Source organism: Egretta garzetta, unplaced genomic scaffold, assembly GCF_000687185.1.
Source record: "Egretta garzetta isolate BGI_Z169 unplaced genomic scaffold, ASM68718v1 scaffold943, whole genome shotgun sequence".
Lineage (NCBI taxonomy): Eukaryota > Metazoa > Chordata > Aves > Pelecaniformes > Ardeidae > Egretta > Egretta garzetta.
In genome coordinates, this window is record NW_009259309.1 from 411,897 (window position 1) to 436,071 (window position 24,175).

Consider the following 24,175-nt stretch of genomic DNA (forward strand, 5'->3'; position numbering starts at 1 on the left):
AATCACTCATTTTCAGCTATAATTTTATGACTGCGAGAAAGCGCCCTTGGAGGACGAAGGTGCTCGCCGTTGGTTTCTGCAGAGCTCATGTTCTTGGTGATGCGAGGAAGAGGTCGTCGTTCACTTCCCCAATTTTGCTGGCCAGTAGCATCATGGAAAGACCTTTCTGCAGCTCCTGCAGTGACATCACATGTCCCGTTCTGACCTCACCTGAGTGACACCAGGCCCTTGCTGGAGAGCACCGTCCCCTCGGATTTGCCTGTGTTGTCTTTGCTGACCTGGTTCAGCGAGCTGGCTCGCTGGGGCCGAGCGGGGCTGTGGAACAGTTGGTCGGGAAGGCAGATTGAAGGAATCCTGCCCAGTTATCGGGACCAGCAGCTGGAGGCTGCCGCAGCGGCTGGGCCAGGACAGGGTGTGTGATCGCAGGCCAAGCTTTCCCGGGTAACACTTGGACAAAGTTAATGAACTGACTCTTTTGTTCTGTTGTTCAGAAGTTGATGGGCAGCTTATGGTACAAATTGCATGTTACAAGCAGACACATTCTTCACGTTACTGTGTTATTATAAGGGTTTGGGAAATTGGTGTATCATATACCCGTTCTGTCTCTCATGCCATTGGAACCAGCTCTCTTTATAAACAAAAAGCTGAGTCCAGCTTGACTTTACATGAACAAATACAAATTCACGTTAACTCTACTGACTCAGATGTTGGGGTTAAGTGTCAAGCTGCTGTTTTTTCCACCTTCCCAACCTTTCTTCTACTGCATTGGGAAAATTCTTTGGTTTCAAAGCCAATTTATTACCTACAACATAACATGATATCGTTATTTGCATAACCACTGAACATGGCCAGGAGGCTTCACCAGAGTGGTTTGTGCTAGTTCCAGGCTGAATTCGTCTCTGTAGTTTTTTGTGTGATGAGAAATTGCTTTCTACCGTAACAACCCAAAGCTCCACTTGTCCTTTTGTAACCAAGCCATGATTAGGACCCCCTCCTCCCTCTGTGAAACAAGAGACTGTAGAAATTGTCCATCAAACAGGGTCTGGTATTTTTGGGGTCCTTTTTTTTTTTTTTTCCTAACCAATAAGGAACTGGAATCGATGTATTGTGCTCATTGGATGTTCTATTTTCTGTGGCTTTTTTCTAAAATTTATTTTGTAGGCTGTACAGAAGGACTCCAACCCTTTCCCACGCATATTGTATGTGGGATTTTTGTTCTTAAAGAAAGTACATTCCTTAGCCAGTATGCTATTATGTGAGGCTATGTACTGTACCCTGCAGCTCCCTGGACTGGGATCTTTGGGAATGGTAATAAGGCAATCTCACTGCCGCTTCACTAGAGCGTTGTCAAACCCAAACTTAAAGCTGTCAGGTAGTTACCATGCTAATGTTGTCCTCAGTCGCCAACCATTCATTTTTGCTTGGCGCATCCATTTTTGTCTCTAAACCAAATGATAACTATGGAAGAAAACACAAGTGTGGGACTGTTCCGCTGGAAATAGCCACCAGCCTTTGGATGCATTTGATTCATCTGCAGAGACTCAGTGCAGGTCCATGCATCTCTTGCAGCCTCACCGAGGAAATCTCGTCGTGCCGTAAAATCAGCCTGCGTTACAGAGGTGAATTCTGGTCGCAGTGACTGTAACGCTGCCAAAGTCTGTTCGTACAGCTTGCTCTGTGTCTTGGCTTCCACTTACCAAATTAGTTGCCTTACATGTGAGCTGGGGATGGCTTTACCCACGTATCTGTGAGCTAGCAAACTTTACTTGAAAACACAGTAGATGAATAGTTAAGAGTTTGTTCTTTGTTCATTCCAAGGCTGATCCTTTAAACTATGGTAAATGGATGCCCTGGACTAACTCCTCTCTAATGCTAAGCCTCAGGAATGAGAGGTTTCCCTTAATTTGCCAGCTCATGGCAATGCTTAAAAGTTTTTTTTTCTTTTCTTATTTTTTTCCCCCTTTGGAGGGGAGAAGCTGGGAGTAGAAAAAACACATCCTGTGTGGTCTTTTGAAAGAAGAATTCACTGTTAACCGTGCCATGCAATAAGTACTGGCTAGAACAATTCAGCATTGACAGGGAATGTGGAAAATGGAATTAATGTCCTAAACTCAAAAAATGATACACGTTGAAGAATTTTCTTTATTGAATGCAGATTTCTTAGACACGGGATTAAGAATGTGCATAGCCAGTGTTCAGAGTTTCCCTACTGGAAGCACTTGTCATATTTTCCCTGGCTTTCCTCTATCACATTTCCCATCTCTGGCTGGGTAACTTTCTGCACGTACCACAGTCACCCAACCTGAGAGCTAAATTAAAAAACCAGTGCTATCTCTAATTACTCCGGCTGTTCTGGCCTTAAGCTATGCCTGCACATAAGCCAGTCCTACAGCTATCCATGTTTCCTTTATCATTGCAACAGGGACTGAGGAATTTTCACAAGGTAAGGAGCGAAGTGATGATTCAGTTTAAAATAAAATACTTTTATAAGATCTAAAAGGTTCAGCTGTTTCTCATTCTGTAAAAAAACATCTGTGTGCTGTTCCGCTGGATCTCAAAGCTGTTTCTTTGCACACAGTGGCTTGGATCGCTGTAATCGGTGTCCTACACCCTTGCACTCTCCAAGGTGAGATTTCTCTGATGCCTTGCTCCTCTCCGAGTGAGGGTGTGTAGCCAGCTTCTGCAAATATAGATGGGTACACCGGCCTCTGGGGTACGAGACCAGGAGCTTGTCCTTGGTTTGCAGCTTTGCGTTTGCCCTGGGTGGTTATTAAATGTGCCAGTGCTGCGCTCTGCTGATCAGACCGTGAATAGCACGGATAGGAACTCTGAGGATGGTCAATTGGGAAATGCAGAGTTGGAGCAGGGTGGGTTATTTTTATTTTTTTACCTTTCCAACAAAGCTGCTGTCATATGATGAGCAGAGATTTTTGTTTAACCTGAGATTGTCGGACCTGGGTACATAAACCAGATGCAATTGCTTCTTAATTTTAAATGTGTCCAAATATCTTAAGCAGCTCTGAAAAATGTAAGTGAAACGTGTTAGTCACCCAAGCACTCTGTATGAAATACTTAAGAAACTCAATTGCGTCCACTAAATGAATCAGTGGAAAGTGGTACTATGAGGAGCTTGGCAAATACTTGCATTCCTGTCATGTTGCCACTGGACCTCTGGCATTTTTGGATGAATATTATATCTTCATCAATTACCATACATTGTTTCCATTCAAAAAAGTGACCTGGTTACAGCCTTCCTGTGCTCAGGTTCACTTTCATCCTTTTTGGGGAGAGTTCTTGGGCAGATAAATGCTGCAGAATCAGGACCTTTCATTTGTAGTTATGTGTAGTAGCTTGGACATGGTGTGTTCCAGTTTAGTAAAAGCATTTTTCTTTTGCTTTGTTGATTGATTTATTGTGGAGGACTGCAATAGTTGTTACAACACATAAAGTGAGAGTGGAGAGCGCTTTCCTTCCCTGGAGTTGGTGGCTGTGGAGTATGAAGCTGAGATGAACCATATTTATTCTTGCCTTGTGCTTCAGGCTGACTCTCCAGCACTAATTAGTAAAAGCAGGATGGTGCTAACGGAGCTATCACCTCTTACCTCGTAGTGATCAAGGGGGTTGTGTAGGATGCTTTCTTTTGAACGTTGCAACGGGAGCTCTGCAAAGAAGCTGATGCCGAGCCAGCTTTGCGTGGCTGGTTGGTACCCAAGACTTGGAATAGACATCGATGTCCTGGCGCATAAACACCCACTTCAGATACCGCGCTGTGTGTACTGGCCGCTTCAGTTCATCCTCTCGCTCAAGTTCAGTAGACCTTTACTCACCACAGAGCTATGACTTTTACTGAAACAACACCTCTGTTTCCTGCTGTTCTTCAGTGAAGAAATAAAACTCTATAAAAACCTTTCTTTTTTTTTTTCTGAAAGCTCTGGGAGGTTTTGTCATAGTAGTTTTTTCTCCTTCCCCCCTCAAGAAAATTGAGGGGAGATGAAGATGATGTAAAGGAAAGACTGCCATGGAAACCAACTAGCGTTTTCAATCAGCACTGCCATTTTTAGAAACAAGGCCATGTGCTGAACAAATCCGGAGCAATCTGGTCCCTCCAAACTGGTTTTGGTGAGAGACTGGTGGTAGGAAGATGCGTAAATGTCTAATAGTTATTCTTGCTTGGTGTTAACCTTGGGGAAGGGTAAATTTCCACCCTCAAAAGTCCCACTTGAATTCAGTAGCCTGGGTACACGCTGACCTGTCTCATCTTGTATTGTGTCTGTTCCTGTATATGGTACTTCCTCAGGGGTTTTATAGTAGTATTGTGGAAAACCAGTTTACCAGTTATGGGATTACTGGAGCTTGGTGGGATTCCACCCTTTCTCCTCTTCTTGTGCATCCCACTGTAAGTCCTTGGCAGCAGGAGGAGGACCGTGGGTTTTGCAGAGGTTCAGTCTTCTTCCCTACTGAGGATGCCAGGATGGAACCTTTATCCCATCGTGTTTACTGGACTCTTTTCTTCAATTTTACGTGTATTTTCAAATTGCGTTATGTTTCTGGATGTGTGGGAGACGGGTTGACGTGTTTTCTGATAAATGCAGTGAGGCTGTTTAGAAGATCCTTTCATATTATGCACTGGAGTTGTTGGATATGAATTATTTATGACTAAGGTTTTGTGTGCTGGAGAGCACAAAGCTGAAGTTTTCCAAATGGTGTCTATAAATATAAAGGCCAAAAATTTGAAACTTGGATGCTTAAAGCTGGACACTGTGATGCGTAAGAGCTCTTGGGTTCCCAGGGAGTTTAGCAGCAACGCTTGAGAATTGCAAAAGTGATGGGGGTCCTTCAGGGGTCCTCCCGATACCCACTGAGCAAATGGCCGTGACGATTTGGAAGTGGAACGACCATCGGTCAGGGAGCGGGACAGACAGACAGGCATTCCCCCAAAATGGCTTAGAGCAAACATTTTAGCGGTACCTACCTGCCTCGCATTCAGTGTGCCTGTTACACAGTCCTGAAGTTCTCAAATACTGCCCCAACTGCTAATAATGTTAGCGTAGTCTTCAGCAGGCTTTGGTAGGAGAACATCTTAGCTCGGGGGAGACTGGGGCAGCGGTGTTGCTCAAAAGCCTTCTGCTGAATTGTAAGAGGACGGAGGATCCTGATAAAGTCAATTGACTGCGTTCTGGATCGAGTCCTAATTTGTTTACCCAGTTCTGGACCAAAGCGGATTGATGCAGCAGTGACATTAAGCTGTGCAAATTGGACTAAATAATTTGCATCAACAGATTTGCTATGCAATTACAAGTGAGAAGCAACTGCTGATGCTGGCTAGCTAATTTTCAGATGTAAATAACTCAACTGTTTCAAAATGATTTTTAAAATTAGATTACTGTGACAGAAAGCACAAAAGATGACAAATCTCATTTGGAGTGTTTTGTTTGTATTTTGAGAGGAGGGGAACCCAGGGTGACATCTTGCCTGCCGGATTAAGGATCAAACAGGTACAAGTTAGAGGTGAGCTTTAATGTAGCAATGTATCCGTGGTTTGAATGGAAAGTAGATGCTGTTTATTTTGGAAAGTAGATGCTGTTTATTTTGGAGCAATATGGTTTCTAAAATGGCAGTAAGTTTCTTTTTTGCTTATCTATCTATTCACTGAGGGTTCTTTCCTGGTGTTAGTACCTCATCTAAAGATTCTGGCTTGCCCAGGATCACCATTCTGCCCTTTTTGCTCAGCTGTGAGACTTTGAGGGAGTGTTGTTCTGCAGCAGAGTCCAAAGAGCTCGTATCTAATTGGAAAAGCAACCAAAGTTAATTACTGTATTGCATCTCATTGTAGTCCATTTAAATGGATACAAGCCGCTGGAAATGGGAGAGACAGATATCTCCTTCCAGCACGATTTGGACATAACTCAACTGGGAAGAAGAGGATAATACAGCTTTTTCAAAGAGAGATGCTGGCATTTAAGTCTCCTGGAGGTGTGAGTTTTGCCTACGCTGCTTTGAGTCAGATCCAGGGTAGTCGCTACCCACTGCTGCAAACTGGCTTGAAGCCCACGTTTTTCTGTCAGATTTGTTTATCCATTTTTATATCCCACCAGCTTCTACTGCTGATGGAGAAGAAAAATTATTTCTCTTCCTACGGAAATTCTGTTCCTTAGAAAATTAAGGCAAGCACATCCAGCTTTGCCTAAAAGCAGCTTACAGGAATGGCACATTTATTACTGTAATTAGTTATTTTCTTATGTAAAAGACCTGTAAGGTTTATTAAATTGGTGATCCTCTTAATGTTCAAATTCACAATGAGACTCTCAAGTGTCCTATTACAGACTGAAGTAATTGTGTGCTTAGAAACAGTCAGTCAGCCAAGAATAGGTTTATTTAAGGATATAAATATTGTCCTTGTTTTTTCTTCAGTGAGTGGGTGTGCATGTTCTGTACAGCTGTGGGACAGCGGAGTTAAAGCATCGCTTATGTTCAGGGCTGTGAAAGGCGCCAGCGTGAGAGCGAGCGTCCTGGCTTCAAATGTATTCAGTAATGTTGAAAGCTTGCTTGTAACAGCAGCAGCATCCCTTTTCCAAGGGCAGTACTGGAAATAAGGGGAATTTGGGTGCAGAGAACGTGCTCTGCTCAAGTCCTGCTTAGCCATGGTGGTGTTGGTTGCATGAATGCAATGGTCTACGATGAACGTCTGCACCTGAGCCCTGGGTCAAGGGAGAAATAGATGCTCCTGCAGCGTGGTTGCTTTTGTCCTAATCTGGTGGCCTGAAGTAGGTGAGCCCATCCCAGAGTGCCTGCTTATCTCTGGTGGCTATAAAAGTAGCCTCAGGTGGTTAACACGGCTGTAGCTGGGTACCTCGTGCACTCCCTCTAGCTCGGTTGCTGTTCGTTAATGAATATAGGCATGGTGAATGGCTTTGACTTACTCTCTGAGGCTCTTCGTGACGTGGTGAAGCACATGGAAATCTGACCCATGTCGAGCTAAAATGAGGCCTTCAGGGAGGGGGGTAAGAACGATTCCCTCATTGTTCGTCCCGTAGGTGGGCTGCTAGCTTGAATTGTAATTGTGTGACTGTAAATTTGGGGGCGAGGACCAAGTTCCCATGTTTCACATTGCAGTCTACAGCTGTATTCTGCAGGATGGAACAGCTTTGGGACAGACCGTCTCTGTTCAGAGATCTTTTGGTGGACCAGCTCAGAAGCATTGGTACTGATCTTCTGGATCAGGGAACTCAGCTGTTTACTCCTGTCATTAGAAAATAGATTTTTTTTTTTTTTTTTTTGTTCCAGTCCTGTAGGAGAGGGAATTCTGAAGTGCCTCTCTTCCTCCTGCTTGAGCATTCACTATTTTGGACATTATTCATGTTTTGTAGTGCGTTGCATAAAGCAGAGAAAAGCTCATTCGACTGGTCTCACCCGCAGCACCAAAGAGCTGTCTCTGGCCAACACTGTGGTTTTCTCCTCCTGCTCTGTGAGGTCTGTGCGGATCTTCTCGTTTGATCGCTGCTGCCTTCATCAAAGCCTCACCTAAACCCCCTCATTCCTCTAGAGCTTAGGGTACGGCGCAGCAAGAGACACTCGTGGTGCAGAGTGATGGTGAACGCTCCCCCAGCAGAGCTCACGGCTTATGAAAAAGCAGCTGGAGGCAGGAGAGGAGGACGGTGTGTGACAGAACAAAGGAAAAGAGGGAGTTTTGAGTTCTGGCCTCGCTAAAGTAAATTAATTTTAGTGATTAAAGAATTTTAATATGTTCATGCACTTACACCCATAGCTTCAAACATGGTTTTTAAAAGCTCGCCTCCCACATATAAGCAGCTCTGTCATTAACTTGATTTTCCGCTGTACGAGCTATCCAGCTGCTTCCAGTGCCTCTGCCTGACTCTGAGTGCACAGATGTTTGGGAAATCAGGTACTTAATGAGGAGTCTGTCTGTGTGTGGAGTTCAGGAGTGGATGTTAGTCTCCTGCCTCTGAAAATCTTCTCTTTAGAAAGCAGAAGTAGTGATGAATAAAATACCGGATCTTGCAGTTATTACTGAGAATTAGCAAGGCTCTGCAGCATGGTTCGGGAAGAGATAATCACATACTGGATCATAACCCCAAGGTTCGGTTTTCCTTGTTAAAAAGGCAGAAGTACAACTAGCACATAGGAGATTTTCAGCTGTCTTTGCACATATATGTAAAAATACATGGGCTATGCAGTCAGATTTTAAGTTCCCTGCTTTTTCTTTCTTCTTTTTCGCAGGCAAGAGGTGCGGATATCCCTGACATTCCAGGGGAGCTGCCGCTCCGGACCTGCGGCAGCACAGCAAGTATGAAAGTGAAGAATGTGAAAAAGTAAGAGCAGTGTTCTGTGATTTTCCTGTCATCTCTGGGCTTGCAGTTTTGATATCCCGGGTTTTAGCGATTGTGCTGCAATACAGCTGGGGCATTCGGCAACAAGTTTTGATAATATCTTCACCTGAGCAACCAAAATCCATGCGAAACAAAGTAAATTCTAGCTGATGTAGTGTATAACTGGGGGCACGTGAGGGTTTGGTGGCTCTCTCACCTGTTTCTGGCCACAGAATCAAAGCTTGTTAAGAGTTCTGAACCTCACTGTTACTGGATTTTTAAATTTCTGTGACTTCTTCCTGAAACGGATTAATTTAAAAAAAAAGAAAAGAACATATATATAAAAAAACCTAAAGAGAAGCCTAGGCAATGTGTAACTGAGATGATTTTCCCTGTCTCCCTGTACTCCGGGAAGCTAATCCAGGACAAGTGGGTGGCCTAAATATCTTTTTTTATTTGATATTTTTCCTCTTTTCCTTTTTTTTTTGTATTCTGCCCTGTACCTCTTCATTTGAATGGGTTTTGCACAATTTTTCTTTTTTAGGGGTATATTTTCTTCTCTGACCTCCCAGTTATTTTTTTTTTCTCTGTGGGCTTACACTGTCATTCTCTCTCTCTCTCTCTCTCTCTCATTCTCTCCCAGAGAATGTAAACCAACTTACTGTGCTTGCAGCTAAGGTTTCAGACCTCTAACCTGCAAAGGGGATCAAAATAATCAATATTACTTGACTTGTCTTTGCTAAGAACGCTGACTTGAGGACCAGAGCTCCCCAATATGGCTTGATTGGTGCATTCAGATCACCTCTCTGTAGTGCTCTGAGGCTGTAAGGGAAACGGCTCTTTGTTCTAGCGCTGAGCAGCCAGATGCTGCATCTCACTTCCCACTTGTATTCCCGTGGGAAGAGAGAGCTAGATAATGACAATCTCATTGGCTCGCCACCAGAAGTATCTATAGGAGTCTATAATAGCTTCAGCAGAAGCAAGAGCATGTTGCAGAGCCAGAGGATCTCCCCGTCAGCCATCGCTGTAGCTGGAGACACTTGGGAATAATTATGCCTCACTTTTGAATTTTAAAAAGGCAAAGGATAAATAGCGTTTGTTCTGCACCCTCAGATACATCAACCCGGGACTGATGGGCTGTGATGCCTTTCACAGGTAAAGTTCTACTTTCCTATGTGTCTCGTGTAAGGCTGTTTATTTGCACTGCAAAAATGCATTTGTAAAGGTAGAGCGGCTTGTCCCTGCACCATTTCTTAAAGATGTGGGCTTTGGTGTTGATGAAATGCCACTCAGTTCTTTAAGGATGCGATGATAAAAGCCACTTTGCAATTTAGTTTTCCTTTCTCAGTTCCTTTCTCCACTGTTTTGGTGCATCACATCTACAAACCCCTCTGTTCCCTTGGCTTTTAGGATGAGAAAGTCGTTGTTGTTTTATATCAGAAGCTGCATTTTATAACAGTACTTGATGCCGAGCATGGTTTCAGTGATTTGCATCTATCTCACAGTGTGCTTTTGATGTGCTTCAGGTTATCCTTTACAAAGGGTCATTTCCCGAAGATGGCTGAATGTGCACATTTCCATTATGAAAACGTGGACTTCGGCAACATACAGGTGAGTCTCTTTGATGTACAAAATGCCGCTGTGTTTGGCTACCAACTAACCTGGTGGGGGAGGCAGTAGGGGGGCCTCCACTAAGGTTTGCTTAGTTGCTTGCAAAATGTTTAGCGATAGGAAGTTAAAGCAATAGGGTCTCTTTATTCGGAATTGCTTCCATGTACCGGGCCAGAATCTGTCCTTGGCCACGTGGCCACCCCTTTGAGGTTGGAGATGATTTTATTTCCGCTGGATTGCACTGATGTCGCTGTTTTAAAACTGCATCAAACATTCATTATTGAGTCGTCTGTAATAACTGGATGTGTATTTTTAGCTCGTGTGTATGTGTGTATCTTTAAGCAATTGTGCGAACGTCTTTATGTAAATATAAATAATTCAAATTTATCCGTGCTTTTCATGTTATCTTAGCTGTGCATTGTGCATTGCAGCAGCTGTGTCATCAGAATACAAGAAATTGCTAGTCAGCCTGAGTTGCGCTTCTGGAAGTGCGGAGGCTTCACTCCTTTGTGATCCATCCATCAGAAATACAGGCAGAAGCATTTTTCATTGAGCAGGACCGGGGAGGGCTGAGAACCAAGAATCGCTGCTAGTTTCTCATAAACAGCGCACATCTTGTTCTGCACTTAGAGAAGCAGGAAGCCACCCAGCATCTGCCAGCCTTGTAGCCAAAAAGAGGTTACAACCTTTTCATTTGTAAAACATTTCCTGTAATATAGAGTGAATTATTTACAGCCTTTCATGTTTCCGTACTCGACGGTTTTGCAGGGAGAACTGTGCATCCGTTTTTTTCTGTCGCTGTAAAATTCCTGCAAAAAAATGCTGAGAAGGAGTTTGGGTCCTATTCAGGGCTCCTTTCTGCTGTTATTCACGCTCGGCGGCGCTCAGTAGGTCTGTTCTGCTGAGCATGGGATGGGTGTGCATTGGCGCACACACACACACAGAGGCAGGGCGAGACAGGCAAAGAGCGGGCTTAAGAGGACACCAGGGCCACAAGCTCAGCTCTTAACAAGGTCTCTGGAAGATGGGCTGCTGATGTAAACAGGAGCGGTCCTCAGTCTTTGGAATCAAAACTGTCTTTTCGGTTTCTGTGTATAGGAATAGCGTGGCTAATCTGTCTCTTTTTGCCTCCTGGTAACTTTCTGATTTGACACCGCTAATTTTTCCAGTCATTTTGGAGAGCAGTTTTATGTTGGCGTAGGTGTTGAGCAGGTTTCTGTGTACACACAGGTGTGTTTGGCATCGGGCAGTCCTCAGTTTCCCTTTCCATCACTCAGATGTTCAGCTCAATGTGCAAGCTAGAGAGAGATTACAGCCTTTGCATGGCACTGGTATTTAAAGCACTTTGAAGACAAATAATTGAATTCTTTAGTGGGTTTAAGCATTTCTTGGACTGTTTTAAGGATGGCAGGGCATACTTGTAGGACTGATACGCTGAGATTTTTGTCCTTGTGAGAGGGAGAAGCAAAATGAGGTAAGATATTCTTTACAGATTTTCTTCATGTTGTTCTGCCAGCGAACCTGAAGCATGTTCTGGTGGGAAGTTTCCCTGAGCAGGAGCTGTTAGCACTCATTTTGGTGGTGTCATTGCTGCGCCCACCGCTTCCCATGCTCCTGCTGGGTTGTCCTGGGTGCTGTTGCCCGCTGGCACCAACAGTCACCAACTGCTGTAACCAGAGGAGCTGACAGGCAGTAACTGGGGAAGGAGAGCTCAGGAAGAAAAGGTAACACTGGTTGTTCCGCCACGTCCAGCCCCTGAGCTGTTTTCTCCCAATGTCTGTGTTGTGAAGCCGGGAGGAGAATGGTGGATGCTGGCAGCATGGGAGGCACTGTCCTAAAAGTGGGGTTGTGCCTGTGCTGGGGGGGGGGGGGGTGTCAGCTCTCTGTTCCCACCACTGCTACCTCTGAAAAACTGCACACGCTTAAATATTCATGTACCTAAAGCAAAACACGTGCTTCAGTAAGGTGGATCGGGCCCTAAGTACCAGCTCCATGCCTCTTGCCCCTTCCTTCATCTAAGCAAGATTTCTAAGACAGATTCCCACAGTGCAATGACTTTGTAATACAGATAAAAATATTGTAAGGACAGAGCTTTGCTCCTGAAGTATCAAAGGGTAGGGAATTACAGCATTTGCTTAGTAGAAGACCAGTATTAATGGCAAAATAAATGAAAACTATTAATACAACAGCAGTATTAGTTTACAGACTTAAAAATAGGTTCATAGAGGGCTCATACATTTTAATCAAGTGGCATTCGTGTGTGGCTCCTTTGTGATAACAAGGTAAACCGGAGAATAGCAGTAGGCTGAAGTGACTTGGAAATGACAGCTTGGCACCTAATAGCGAGTTACTGAGTTGCATCTGAGGAGCAGTGGGTGTAAACTCCTTTCAAAATCTATTCACTGTTAAAAATTTGCATAGTAGAAATGCAGCATTATCTGGCTGTGTCAGGAATTGTGTAATGCTGTCTATTAACAGCCTGGCCAAATTTCAGATTGTTTTGTAACGTTTATGTCACTTATAATATGGTCTCATGGTGCAACCGGTATTAATATCTTGGCATTTCACCTTATGAGATCGTTTTAAATTAACTTTCTGAGATGTATAAAAAAGGATTTGTTCTCTTCTTATCCTGGCCCCATGCTAACAAAACTAGGTGCGTTTTGGGATGCTTTTTCCCTTCAGAAAAAGCTCTGCTATACCGCTTTCCACAGCAATGTATTTTAACCATATCTGCGTCTGGCCAGCACGACACACGTTGCATCAGCAGGAAATTGCTGGTTTACCAGGCAAAGGTAGATGTTGTCAAAGCTGTAGTTATAGGATGGGCTTTACAGATTGCATCAGTCAGAAATTCACTGGTATTTTGCTGAAATACCTTACATTTATCACTGCATTTATTTTTTAAGCCTACATCATTGATTTTTAATTTTACAGTGAAAAGCCAGGTTCTGCATAATAGATTTATTTTAGTCTAACATTGGAGAAACGTTTAGGACCTCGTTAGCAGGAACAGAACCATGGTTCAGCCTCGCTACGGTCTGTCTCTCCCAAACGAGACTTTGTTAGGCCATGCCTAGATGGTGATTGCTCAGCATCGGTTAGGTCGGTTCTGCTGGCTTCCTTCTCTCTGAAGCTCTGCTGCCTTTCCACGGTTCTTGGCTAATGTCTGCCTGCGATGCCTCTCCTCCCCTCTAGAACATCAAAACTCAATTCATGAATACACAGAGCAAGCGTTGCTTGCACACGTGTTGCTGTACAGGGCACCTCAGTGTTCAGTTAAGCACCGAAGCAGGGATTTGGAAGTTCTCAGCATCTCTTCCAGGTCTTTACATCAGAGCAGAAGGACTCACCATGCATTTAACTTCAGAAGTGCCTGAATCATCCCAATGTAACTTAAAATAATACGTTCACAATCAGTTTCTAAGGCAGCTTATTAAATTTAAGCATGATTTCAGGGTGTGCTAGCTGGAAAAGCTTCCTTAGGGGCTTGGGTTGTTCCAGCACCGTGCGGTGTACTGCAGGTAGCTGAACTAAGACGGAAAGAGTTGATGTGTCCACGTGAAACACTCCAGCATCTACCAGATGCTCGTTTGAGCTGAAGTTCAAGGCTCAGGCTAACCTGATTGCATGTTCCACTTTTTGTGTTTTAGCTGTGGAGCTGCTCAAGGTAACTCATTCACAGTTTGAGTGTCTCAGTACAGGGGTTGTGTCACAGCCTCGCTGCCTTTGGATCTGTAAGGCTTGTTAATACATAGGAATCAAACTACTTCACCAGTATCGCTAAGTTACACAAAAGTAGAACAGTTCCCCTCCTAACATGGTGCAAATGCGATTTTACTTCACTTTGTGCAATGTGCCATTAATATAAACAGGAGAAATAGTGATTAGGTGTTCTGTAAATACCTATTTCCTGCCAGAAATAAAGACTTTGTTCTTTACTTGAAAGAATTAAGAAATCATCTTTAGTTGAGTCGGTTTTAGTAATGGAATATGGAGAGCTGATCAGCTCTGCACTTTCCAAATCCTCTTTGCTCCCTGAAAAATGCATTGGCAAAGAGCAGAAGGCGCTGTAACCCACGTTCGTTATCACTTCCGCAGTCCCGCGTTGGACACGGGTTGATGCACGCTCTGGGTCTCTCTGTGTTTGCCTTCGTGTAGCTGCCTTCTAAAAATAAAACCCTGTTGGAAGAGGATTGGCTTATGGTGCATGGAAGATCCTCTCCTTATCTGTTAAGCCTTGGCATTGCAAGTGGCGGGAGCATGTTATCAGTGGTAAAGGAAGTATTTGAACCAGAATCACTTCCGCCTGCGGAGGCATCAGCTGCCAGGAATTCCTGTTAGGAACTCGGCCGTGCTGTGTGCTGTTTGCATGCCTTTGGCAAGCTGCAGCCTTCCAGCCGGGGTGATGGGCTGCGAGTCAATGGTGGCTGTGGTTTGTGCCTGGAACTGCGTTTTCCTGTTGTCTCTTAAGAGTTAGCAGCATCGCAAAGAGCAGTTCAGTTCTTCTCGTGCCTTTTGTCAGCAAAGCCTGCTGAGAAGATGTTTTGAGGGGTCATCTTTCTTTGGTTTGCCTTTTATCTTTTAGTTAATGATAATATTCCAGGGAAGGGGGTGCGGAGGGGAAGCGTGCTTGTGAAGGTGTCTCTTAATTATACAGTAAGGGGTTTTTTTCCTAAGGTGGATTGCAAAGGAAACAAAAATGGTAAAGCCTGACCAGAAGCCCTCCTCTGGAGTTAACTGGGGGAGTGTAAGATGTTTCTGTTGCAGCTAAAAGCAGTCCCCTGCACAGATCAGCTAGAAACGCCGGGAATGGAGGAGCGCTCCCTGCTCCGTCTGCGTGTGAAGTCGGATGGCTCAGCTCCTATCTCCTTCCATCAGTGACTTCAGACTAAGCCTGCTTGCTGCCTTCAGTGTAGGAGGGCTTCTTCGTTCCCCCAGCTCTTCTGTGGGCATGATAATTTCCAGGATCTTGGCAGTCATGAGCAGCTACAGGCTGTAATGTCTTCATTTATTCCACTCATTTGCAAAGTGTTTAAAAAGAAAAAAATACTTATTTAAAAACATGAAACAGCAGTCCCCCCGCCCCAATCCCTTTTAAAAAAGATGGAAATACATAGTAAAAATCACAAAAAGTGGCCTGAATTTTGCTGTGTGTTGGTGCTATGAAAGACAATTTTGCTGGGTTTTGCTTTGTCTTGACGAATATACGAGTGGTTATGACCCACGTTGCATACAAAGTGGTGCTCCTTTTTAGCCTTTCATCTCTGGATGCCTTTAATCTCCCCCCAGAATGACTTTGATGATATGTTATGTTCCCCTTCTTTATACCAAGGGCTTCCCCTCCTGTTCCTGTCTTTTCCATATGGTTTCTTTACTATTGCCTTCTAAAGTGGTAGGGGGAGATGTTGCAAGGGCTGCCTTAAGGACGTGGGTATATAAAAACAACTGTGTTCCTAGTGTAGGTGGAAACTGCTTCTATTAACTTAATAATTCCAGCCACAACTCCCTGAAAATTGGCACAGTCTCCTGCCAAGATCAACAGATTTTAAAAATTTGGAGTCTTTAGGCCAAGCTTCTTGATGCCAGAAAAGTTAGGAAAATATTCGAGTAAGTTCACCTCAGTTTTTGGATGATTCTGTTTCCTGGTCTTGCATCCAACTTGCCACTAACTCCTCAGAAAAATTCTTCCCTGGAACAAGATCACACCTGTGAAATTCCAGCTTGCTTGGTTTTCTTCCAGTGAAACGGGGAGAAATCCAGCATGGGTTTTATGGTGGAAGGGTAACTTCAAGTACAGAGAGCATCTCTCCGTGCAACCTTGCTGTTCCTGCTCACACGGTTACTCCTTGTTGTATGGTTGTTGCTTGCTGTAGAGAAAGCAAACAGCCTCATTAGTGATCCAGCTTTAACGAGCAGGGTTCTTGTCAATTGTGTGCCAGTTATTAAAGCCTGCTCAAAAATCTGGCGGAATTGTCATTTCAAGGCAAAGCAGGGCCTTCCGCTGCCCCCCGTGGTCATCGTTTTGCTGATGGAGTTTGCGATGCCCTGAAGGAAGAGGGGGGATTGCTTATGGAGGTGGGGGGGGACGTGCTCAGAGGAGTGTCTGTCAGAAGAGTCTGTCTGTCTGTCAGAGGAGTGGGCACGCTCGTGTGTACTTGGAGGTGTGATACTGAAACGCATGTGAACAGCCAGCTTCAGTCCACTTTGGGCTTGAGCTGCTGTCCCCTGGTGGCTTTAGCTGCTAAGTCATTCTTAAAGCACGTGATATGCTTTGCTCTCCCCGTCTCCCTTTGGCAGTCACTGAAATCGATGATGTGTAAATGTTCATATCTTTTTTTTTTTTTTTTTTTTTATAAAGTAAAAGGTAATTTGCCTGACATGACTCAACCTGGCTCCTTATTGAATTGCCTGAAAGAGGGAGGAAAGTTTTTTTTTCTGTTGTTATTTATCCAATTAGCGCTCTGTCTGATTCCATGTACATCCTTTATTTTAAGCTGATCATCAGGCGTGTAAATGGAAGGGCAGAATATAACCCACACATACATGTTAAAAGCAAATTGTATTTTACCTCTTGATTCAGTTGAACAGGTATTTCTGCTTTTTTCCTTCTCCTTTTGCCTTTGGATGTTTTTGTAGCTTTCTATCAGACCAACCATTTCTCCACTAAGTGTGTGGAGAACGGAGCCCAGCACAGTGATTCCGTATCTGGGACAAAACGGCAAATCCGGGATGCTCTCTTTCTGAAAGGATTTTTGAGTATTCCCTGCTTTGTGTGTTCTTTCTCTGCCTTCTCAGTATAAGGAACATCATTGTGCAAATTTGGATGAGCATTTGCTCAGACTTTAATATCTCCAAATAGGTAGCTTGTCTTATTCACGTGCCGAGTGCTGGCGGGCCGAGATGGTTTTGGGGAAACCTGTGCACACTTGGCTCTTCTTTGCCCCTGGGGGTTTGTGGCACTCCAGTTTGACAACGTTGACCTCTTGCAGCAATCCAGCTTATTTTTTCTTCTCCTGCACTGAAAATATAGCCAAATTGTGTGTGGATCTTTTCGTTGTTTGTGTGGGTTGGACTAGATGACCTCTAGGGGTCCCTTCCAACCCAAAACATTCTATGATCTTTAGTCTTTATTGATGCCCGGTGGCTATTTGATGGCATGAGTGACTGTAATAAGCCCAGCTGCCAACTTTGGCGTTGACCTCCTGCTGCTTGCCACCATCATAAATCATCTTGAGCAGCGTGTCACAGAAATGTATAAAAATTGTTTTAATTAGTAACTGGAGACGAGTTGTCTTGGAAAACTTTTCTTCCCTGAGGTATAATGACCTGAAAAAACCTGAAAGAGGTATTATATGTATAATTAAAATATATTAAAAATTTGAAAAGAGTCCGTGGGCTCCAGAAAAATAATCCCTGTTGCTCTAGTTTGAAAGAGGATTAAAACCCTTACATTTTTGTATATAGTGAGCCATACTGTTAACAGGAACGGTGTTAAAATGCAGCATAATATTGCACTCCTAGATCTGCAAGCGTGCCAAGCCGGCATGATTTTAATAACTAACAACCTTCATGTTGATCTGAACCCTGAGATTTACAGCAGCAGGGGTGTGTTTTTACTCTCCAGTGGAGGTTTGTCATGCCAATGGATGTATTAGCTGTTAAACCAAACATCAGTGGGAACGTTTACATTTTGGGCTCGCTGTACCTGCTTACAAAAAGGGCAGTTTGTTTAGTTTGTGCTTACGTGCCAGGATTTGGAGGTTTGATGACAGAGTTGACAGCTCAGGGGTAGCAAGGTAGGCTGCAAGTTTTTAAACTTTTAAATTCATTAGCTTGGCATTCCAGCGGGGTGTGTGTACCTTTGTCCTGAGGTTATAAATGTCCTCATTCATTTCCTGGTGAAGAGGTACAGGTAGGATAGAGCCTAACCTTGCAAAATTTGCATTCCTGACTGTCTTTGCTTTGAGATCTCTTGCTAGTTAAGGTGTGTTGCTTCGAGCAGACCAGATACGCTCCATCGGTGTTGCCAGGTATGCTCTGTATCCTGGAACCCTGCGGAGACCGTTGTACTCATGATGGTCGCGTGAGCTGGTTTCCAGGTAGTTGCCAGTCTTTAAAAACCAACGCTGCTTTCCCATCTGCTTCACTCAGTAATACAAGCTCACACAAGGGCATGTGGGGTGCTGAACTGGTGAACTCAAAATTGTTCTCTCGTTATAAAATCAGGGAAGAGTTGTCTTTGAGAACTCGGGAAAAGGCTCATCACTGCACTCGTGCTACGATAATCTATCCTGCAAGGCAAGAAAATGAAGGGAAAAGCACTTAACCTAATGGTATTTAGATACTAGATGTGAAAACATTTGCTGTACTGTGACAGGATTCTTGATGCAATATGTGTCGCTGCATGCGTATTGGAGAGGATGTTTCTAGATCTGCTAAGCTGAGGCCCAAGTTTTGTTGTTTGTTTGACTTGCACCAGAGAGATTTGTGCGGAAGATCTCCTGTGAACTCAAACTTTCCCAAGGGCCTGAGTTCAGACAGATTTTTCGTTTTAAAAGGGGAAGCATACACACAGGCACGTATTCTCACCCGCGCGTACTATTACAATGTCAAGAAGGCATTTGAACATGTTTGTAGACTTCGATGGTTTTGTTATTTTAACCCATGCCGTGGTGTGTGAGCAGAGGTGGAGGCTTCTGCTTCCATGTCCCGCAGGCAAGGCACTGACCTTCGGCTCTCCTGGCCATCCGTACATCCAAAGCTCTTTGATCTCCACTGAGGATTCTAAAAGTATCAATTGCTCATTTCCTCTGACTTTTCATTTCTCGCTATTTTGTCAACAGAACCTGCAAATTCAGGTTGCTGATTTCCTGGTAAAGCAGTATAAAATTGAATGCTTCCATTACACATCATGTGGATGTATGATTGTGGGTTTTTTTAGATAAGATACTTGAATGAAGAAGCATGCCATGCTCTTGCTGCCTCTTCAAGATTCCCTTTCCTAAAGTATAACTTCTTCTATCTCTCTTGAAACTAACTGAACAAACTTTGATTCTACCAAGCAGTTCTTGCCATCCCTTGACTGTATCAATGAAAGAAACATTAATCAAAACGAAATGACTTGCTGTGGGACATACCTTATGGTACAAGACCTTCCCTACCACCATCCTAAATGTCTTCCCTTCAAATATTTAATTTCCCAGAAGGAGCTTTTATGAGAAGCCTGTTTAGGTCTGCGTACATATGTTTAAAGCCCCATCAAATGTTTTTCTGGATGATCAGGGATAGGTTTGTGAGCTGCAGTCAGAGCTGGCCCTTCTGAGAACAGGGTGAGCTTTGGGCACCATCACACTCAGGATTGTGTCAGTAATAATTTAGAGGGAAGACTGTTGCTTAATAGATACCCACAAACCCGGTATTATAACAAGCTGGAAATAAAAATACATGGTGCCGTATACTTTATATATGTTCAGGATCCATGAACCTGCCTTAAAATTAATTCCGTTCTATTGGAAGACTGATGAAGCTTATAAATATCATTATCAAACAGTTTGCAAGAAAAATTCACTTTTTGGGTAGGTCCTGCCAGTTTATGTTTAGATGCTAACAAAAATTCTTAGGAGTTGCCTTGAAATTCAGTATAATTGATCTTTATGGTGCTTGAGTGTTAAGCTTACTTACTGCAAGTATGAGATGTCAAAACATTCAGGCTTTAAAATAACCGATTTTGGACCAAGTTCCCATTTACTGGCTCGAAGTAGTTCAAAAAACCAAAACAAATTCTGTTATTTTTACAGCGCGAGTCCAGGAATTTATTTTGAAATGCTGGTAAATTATTTAATAATTCTGTATAGGTTAAGTCCTCCAGTGATGATAGGTGTAGCAATCCTGGAATGGGCAGGGAACCCACTGGGAGCTGGAGCCTTGGGGTAGAAAGGTTTTGCAGGAAAGAAAGGGAATCGTCGTATCGGGACGAGGGTGCTGCCTTGCTGAGGTGAGGGAATCCCAGAATCCCAGCATGGCAGGGGTTGGCAGGGCCCTCGGGAGCTCACCCAGTGCCACCCCCCTGCTCAAGCAGGCTCACCCAGAGCAGGGGGCACAGGACAGCGGCCAGGCGGGGGGTGAAGATCTCCAGATGAGGCGACTCCACAGCCCCCCTGGGCAGCCTGGGCCAGGGCTCGGGCACCCTCACAGTCAGCAAGTTCTTCCTCCCGTTCAACTGGGACCTCTTCTGCTTCAGTTTGTGTCCATGGCCCCTTGTCCTGTTGCTGGGCACCACTGAGAAGAGTCTGGCTCCGTCCTCGTGACACCCACCCTGAAACTCCGGATTATTTAGGCATAGCAGAGGTGTGAGACTTGAGAAGCATCAGAGCCTGATTCAGAGTCCCCTTCCATGTGCCTGCCTTCTCTTGGGGCTCAAGGTTTGATTTAATGTCAGGCTTTGCCATTTGTTTTAAAACTAAATAAAAGCTAGATGGAGTTTGGAAACTCTTTTTGGAGAAGTGAGCTTTTAGGCTAGTGCCTGCGTTTTGAATTATTAATGCGTTTTAGCAGTAACTCCAGAGCTGTGATGTGCACTTTGAACAGACAAGCAGTGTTGGTTTTTATTTCCCCTGGTACATGGTCCTTGCATTTCAGTGAACTCTTTTGAGCCCCCCTTTATCCCTCACTTTCTAGCTCCGTTAAACTAAGTGGAGTTCAAAGTAAGCAGCAGATCTTTTTAGAGCTGGTTGGCGTTGATGCTGAATCAGAGGGCACGGTGGAGCTTTTGTCCTGGAGCACTGCTTTCCTCTCGCAACTGGCTCTGACTTCTCATGCCTATCTCTTACAGTAAAGATGAAGAACTTGGGCCATTTATCAACTCTCTTAGAGACAGTCTGGATAATAATGTTCCAATTTTCTATTATGATTTTAAGATAAACAAGGAGGGAGGGAAGACTTGGATTTTAACAACAAACATATCCACGTACTCTTAAAGTTTTGTTGTGTATCATATAGATGACTTTTCTATTTTCCCATTGAAAAACAATTAAGATGTGGATGATGTGTTACGTTTTCTGCTAGGATTATATGTGTACGTGTCTTGTAAGTTGTTGTGATCAGGTTAAGGATAAAACAGCCCCTGTAAAACAAACTATATCTGCAACAGTAGCAATAATACTAAATGTCATTGCTACCATAACATGCCCTTAATTTAAAAAACTGTGGACTACAGCAGGGGTTTCACATAGGCCCTCTGCGGTGTGGTGCATACGCTGTGTGTGCGTGCTCCGGTGTTAATTCGCATTTAAATGTGCGCAGTTTGGAGACAGTTTGAGTTACGGACAGGCCTGTAGCATTTTACATCTCGCGTGTGCTCATTTAAACAAGTTACTGTGTCAGTGCTTGCCGTAGAGGAATGTTTGTTCTGCATGGAATTGTTGGCAAGTCATTGATTTCTTTTGGAAACGAGTAAGTTACTGGTACAAAACTTAATTGAAATACCAATATAAGAAAGCAAAGTTAGAATTTAAAATTCGCATCTGTCCACAGTCTGGAACCGCTCGGAGGCCTCTTCTGGCATGCTTCTGTGTTTTGCTCGCTCGTGTGAAGTGATGCTTTTCTGTGCGACGGCCCCAGTTTGTCGTTGTAACCACTAATTGCTCACCTTAAGGACTTGGCCATTTGGCTCGAGTTACTGAGCATCATTTCACCTGCCCAGGGAGGAACTGAGTCATACCCATTGCTGTGACAGTGTCAGTCCGGGCTGACGTCAGGGGTGCTGCGTCAGCCTGGTTTATACTATTACTCTTATCCTCATGGTTGCTTCAACATTGGTAGTAGCTGAATCATAAAGACCCATTTCCCTTGAAGTCTGCAGAAATTTGGACCGAGTGAGGGCTGCAGGTTCATGCCTCTCCATGGAGAACAAGCATGTCAGAGGAACGAGGCTCTTAGGAGCTTCCAAAGGGTGTGGTTACACAGCGGCAGGGTGATACCAGAGCCCTTTTTTAATTTGGAGAGTGCAATTAAACACGTAAAAACTAAAAGCCCAACTCTGCAATTCCAATGAGAAGTTCTGCAGGGTGTAGACCTGTACTCAGTGTGACCTGAGTTGTTCCCAACCCACCTTCCCTGAACTGTCATCTGCAAAATGTAAAGGTTAAAATACTCTTTTCAGATCTTGACTATTTTATCCTCTGCCTCTGGCATTTTAGCGGAATTTTCTAAATTAAAAATTGAAACGGAGTTTCAGATCTGTCTGTGACCCTTCATGCAATTTGCCTATGTTTTTAACTCTTGAAGTCCATACTCTGGAGACAACCAATTAAGGTTTTGACACAGGGATCAAGAAAACAGGGCACCGTTTATGAACTGCTTCACTAAAGTAAAAGTCATCCTGTTAAGCTTTTGTGAGATAATTTCTTTAATACCATGAATTTAAGGCATTTTGCTTTACTGTTCTTGCTGCTTTTTGCTGAGTCAACATACAGAAGCTGCACTCTTTTATCTGCAAAAGCATTTTTCTTCCTCCCCTGGGATTTTGGAAATACCCATAATATACTGCTTTTGCCACGCGAGATAAATAATCCATGGCAGGCGAGTAATGGGGTAATTCCTGCATGTACTTGGTTCTGGAAAATACAGTGTCACGTTTGCCGGTTGGCCTTCCTGTGGCCGAGTTTGCAATACATTTACGTATAAAAAAAAGGTGGAAGTGCTCATGGTCTGGAGTGACACGAACGTCGAAGGTTGGATGGCACGCTGCCGTCGTGCTTTGTGACACGGTCTCGATTTGTGCGAGCGCATGCGATTTTTTTCAATTGGTACTGTGTTGTACAATTCCTCTCCCGCCTGCCTGATCTCTGAGGTGCCTCAGCAGCGCTGGGGGCAACCTGGGGACGCGAGGAGAATATTTTTTTAATTTTCCTGGCCCCTCTCTCCTTTACTCAAGAAGATTGTCTGTTTGACCTTGCCAACTAGCTGCAAGCAAGACCTTAGTAGGGCTTATTTAGTGAACGAAGAGCTTCACTTCTAGTCAAAACTTAGCAGGAGTCCATCTTTAGTGTCTTATGATGGACGAGGCCCAGAAAAGGTCTGAAAAACCCTCACCTCCCTTCATTTTTTGGTAGTCATAAGGTTGCAGTTAATATTTAAGAGCATGGGATGCTTTTCAGTGCGATGAAATGAGTTTGATTTTCCTGGACTTGACAGCTCCAGTCTATGATAACGTCTTTAAGAAACTGAATTATAGAATTAGCTTAAAATTGTGGAAATTTCAAAATAAGTTTCTCTTTTCATTAGGGATTTTTCTGTGCGAGCCCCCCTCACCCCTTCATTTTTTGGTAGTCATAAGGTTGCAGTTAATATTTAAGAGCATGGGATGCTTTTCAGTGCGATGAAATGAGTTTGATTTTCCTGGACTTGACAGCTCCAGTCTATGATAACGTCTTTAAGAAACTGAATTATAGAATTAGCTTAAAATTGTGGAAATTTCAAAATAAGTTTCTCTTTTCATTAGGGATTTTTCTGTGCGAGCCTTTTAAGTGTACAAGTATCTTCAAGCCTTTGTCAACAAGAGTGAAGAAACCTGTTTGTTTAAAGAAACTTGACTTTCTCACGTAATTGCTTAAGACTTAAGGTTTCAACATGATTGCTTCAATCTTTTTTTCCAACTTGTTTATTTTCAGAACCGAAAGTTGGTGACAACAGTGTCAACTATTTCATGCTTAATGGCTGTGTTATAGCGGCTTTGTGTTTGCTGAGTAGTGGCTTTCACCAGAATTACCGAGGCTGGAACCTTATATATCAACCGTTAGGCGATTTCCGAGTGTGAGTTATGGAGACTTCAGATGAAACATCTAATTTTCAGTGTCTTAAGAGATTTTCCTTGCTGATTTGGTTGAGATAAAACTAAAGCAACCCACTCATTTTAGGGCTTTGGGGTGTGTTGCTGGAATAATGGTGTCTACGTATGGGTACCCACGTGGACCTCTCTCAAGGTTTCACCGTCTCTGGTTTGGTAGGAAGAATGTTAATACTCGTGATAAAGATATTAGTCCTCTTTTCACTATCAGAATCGATAGATCGTGGAAGTCTACCAGGATGTGGCAGAAATGGGCCTTGTCTCTGTCCTTTGTCTTCCTCCTCTTCAGTACCCCCATCCCCAGTTCTTAGGCAGCATTACCCTAATTGCTGTGCATGTGCTAATGGCCATGAGTACAACCACATGGTTGTATGCTGGAAAACTTCCT

General features: G+C 43.7%; 1 protein-coding gene across 1 annotated transcript in view; it reads left to right on the forward strand.

Annotated features, from left to right (window-relative positions):
• The window catches only part of LOC104123960 (rho GTPase-activating protein 32), a gene marked incomplete at its 3' end in the record, with an annotated part of 71,895 nt that overhangs the window by 25,904 nt on the left and 21,816 nt on the right, over window positions 1-24,175 (forward strand). The window contains exons 3-4 of the mRNA XM_035891838.1: window positions 8,239-8,330; window positions 9,854-9,938. Of these exons, the coding sequence (XP_035747731.1) occupies window positions 8,239-8,330; window positions 9,854-9,938 (177 nt within the window). The remainder of the gene's footprint in view (window positions 1-8,238; window positions 8,331-9,853; window positions 9,939-24,175) is intronic.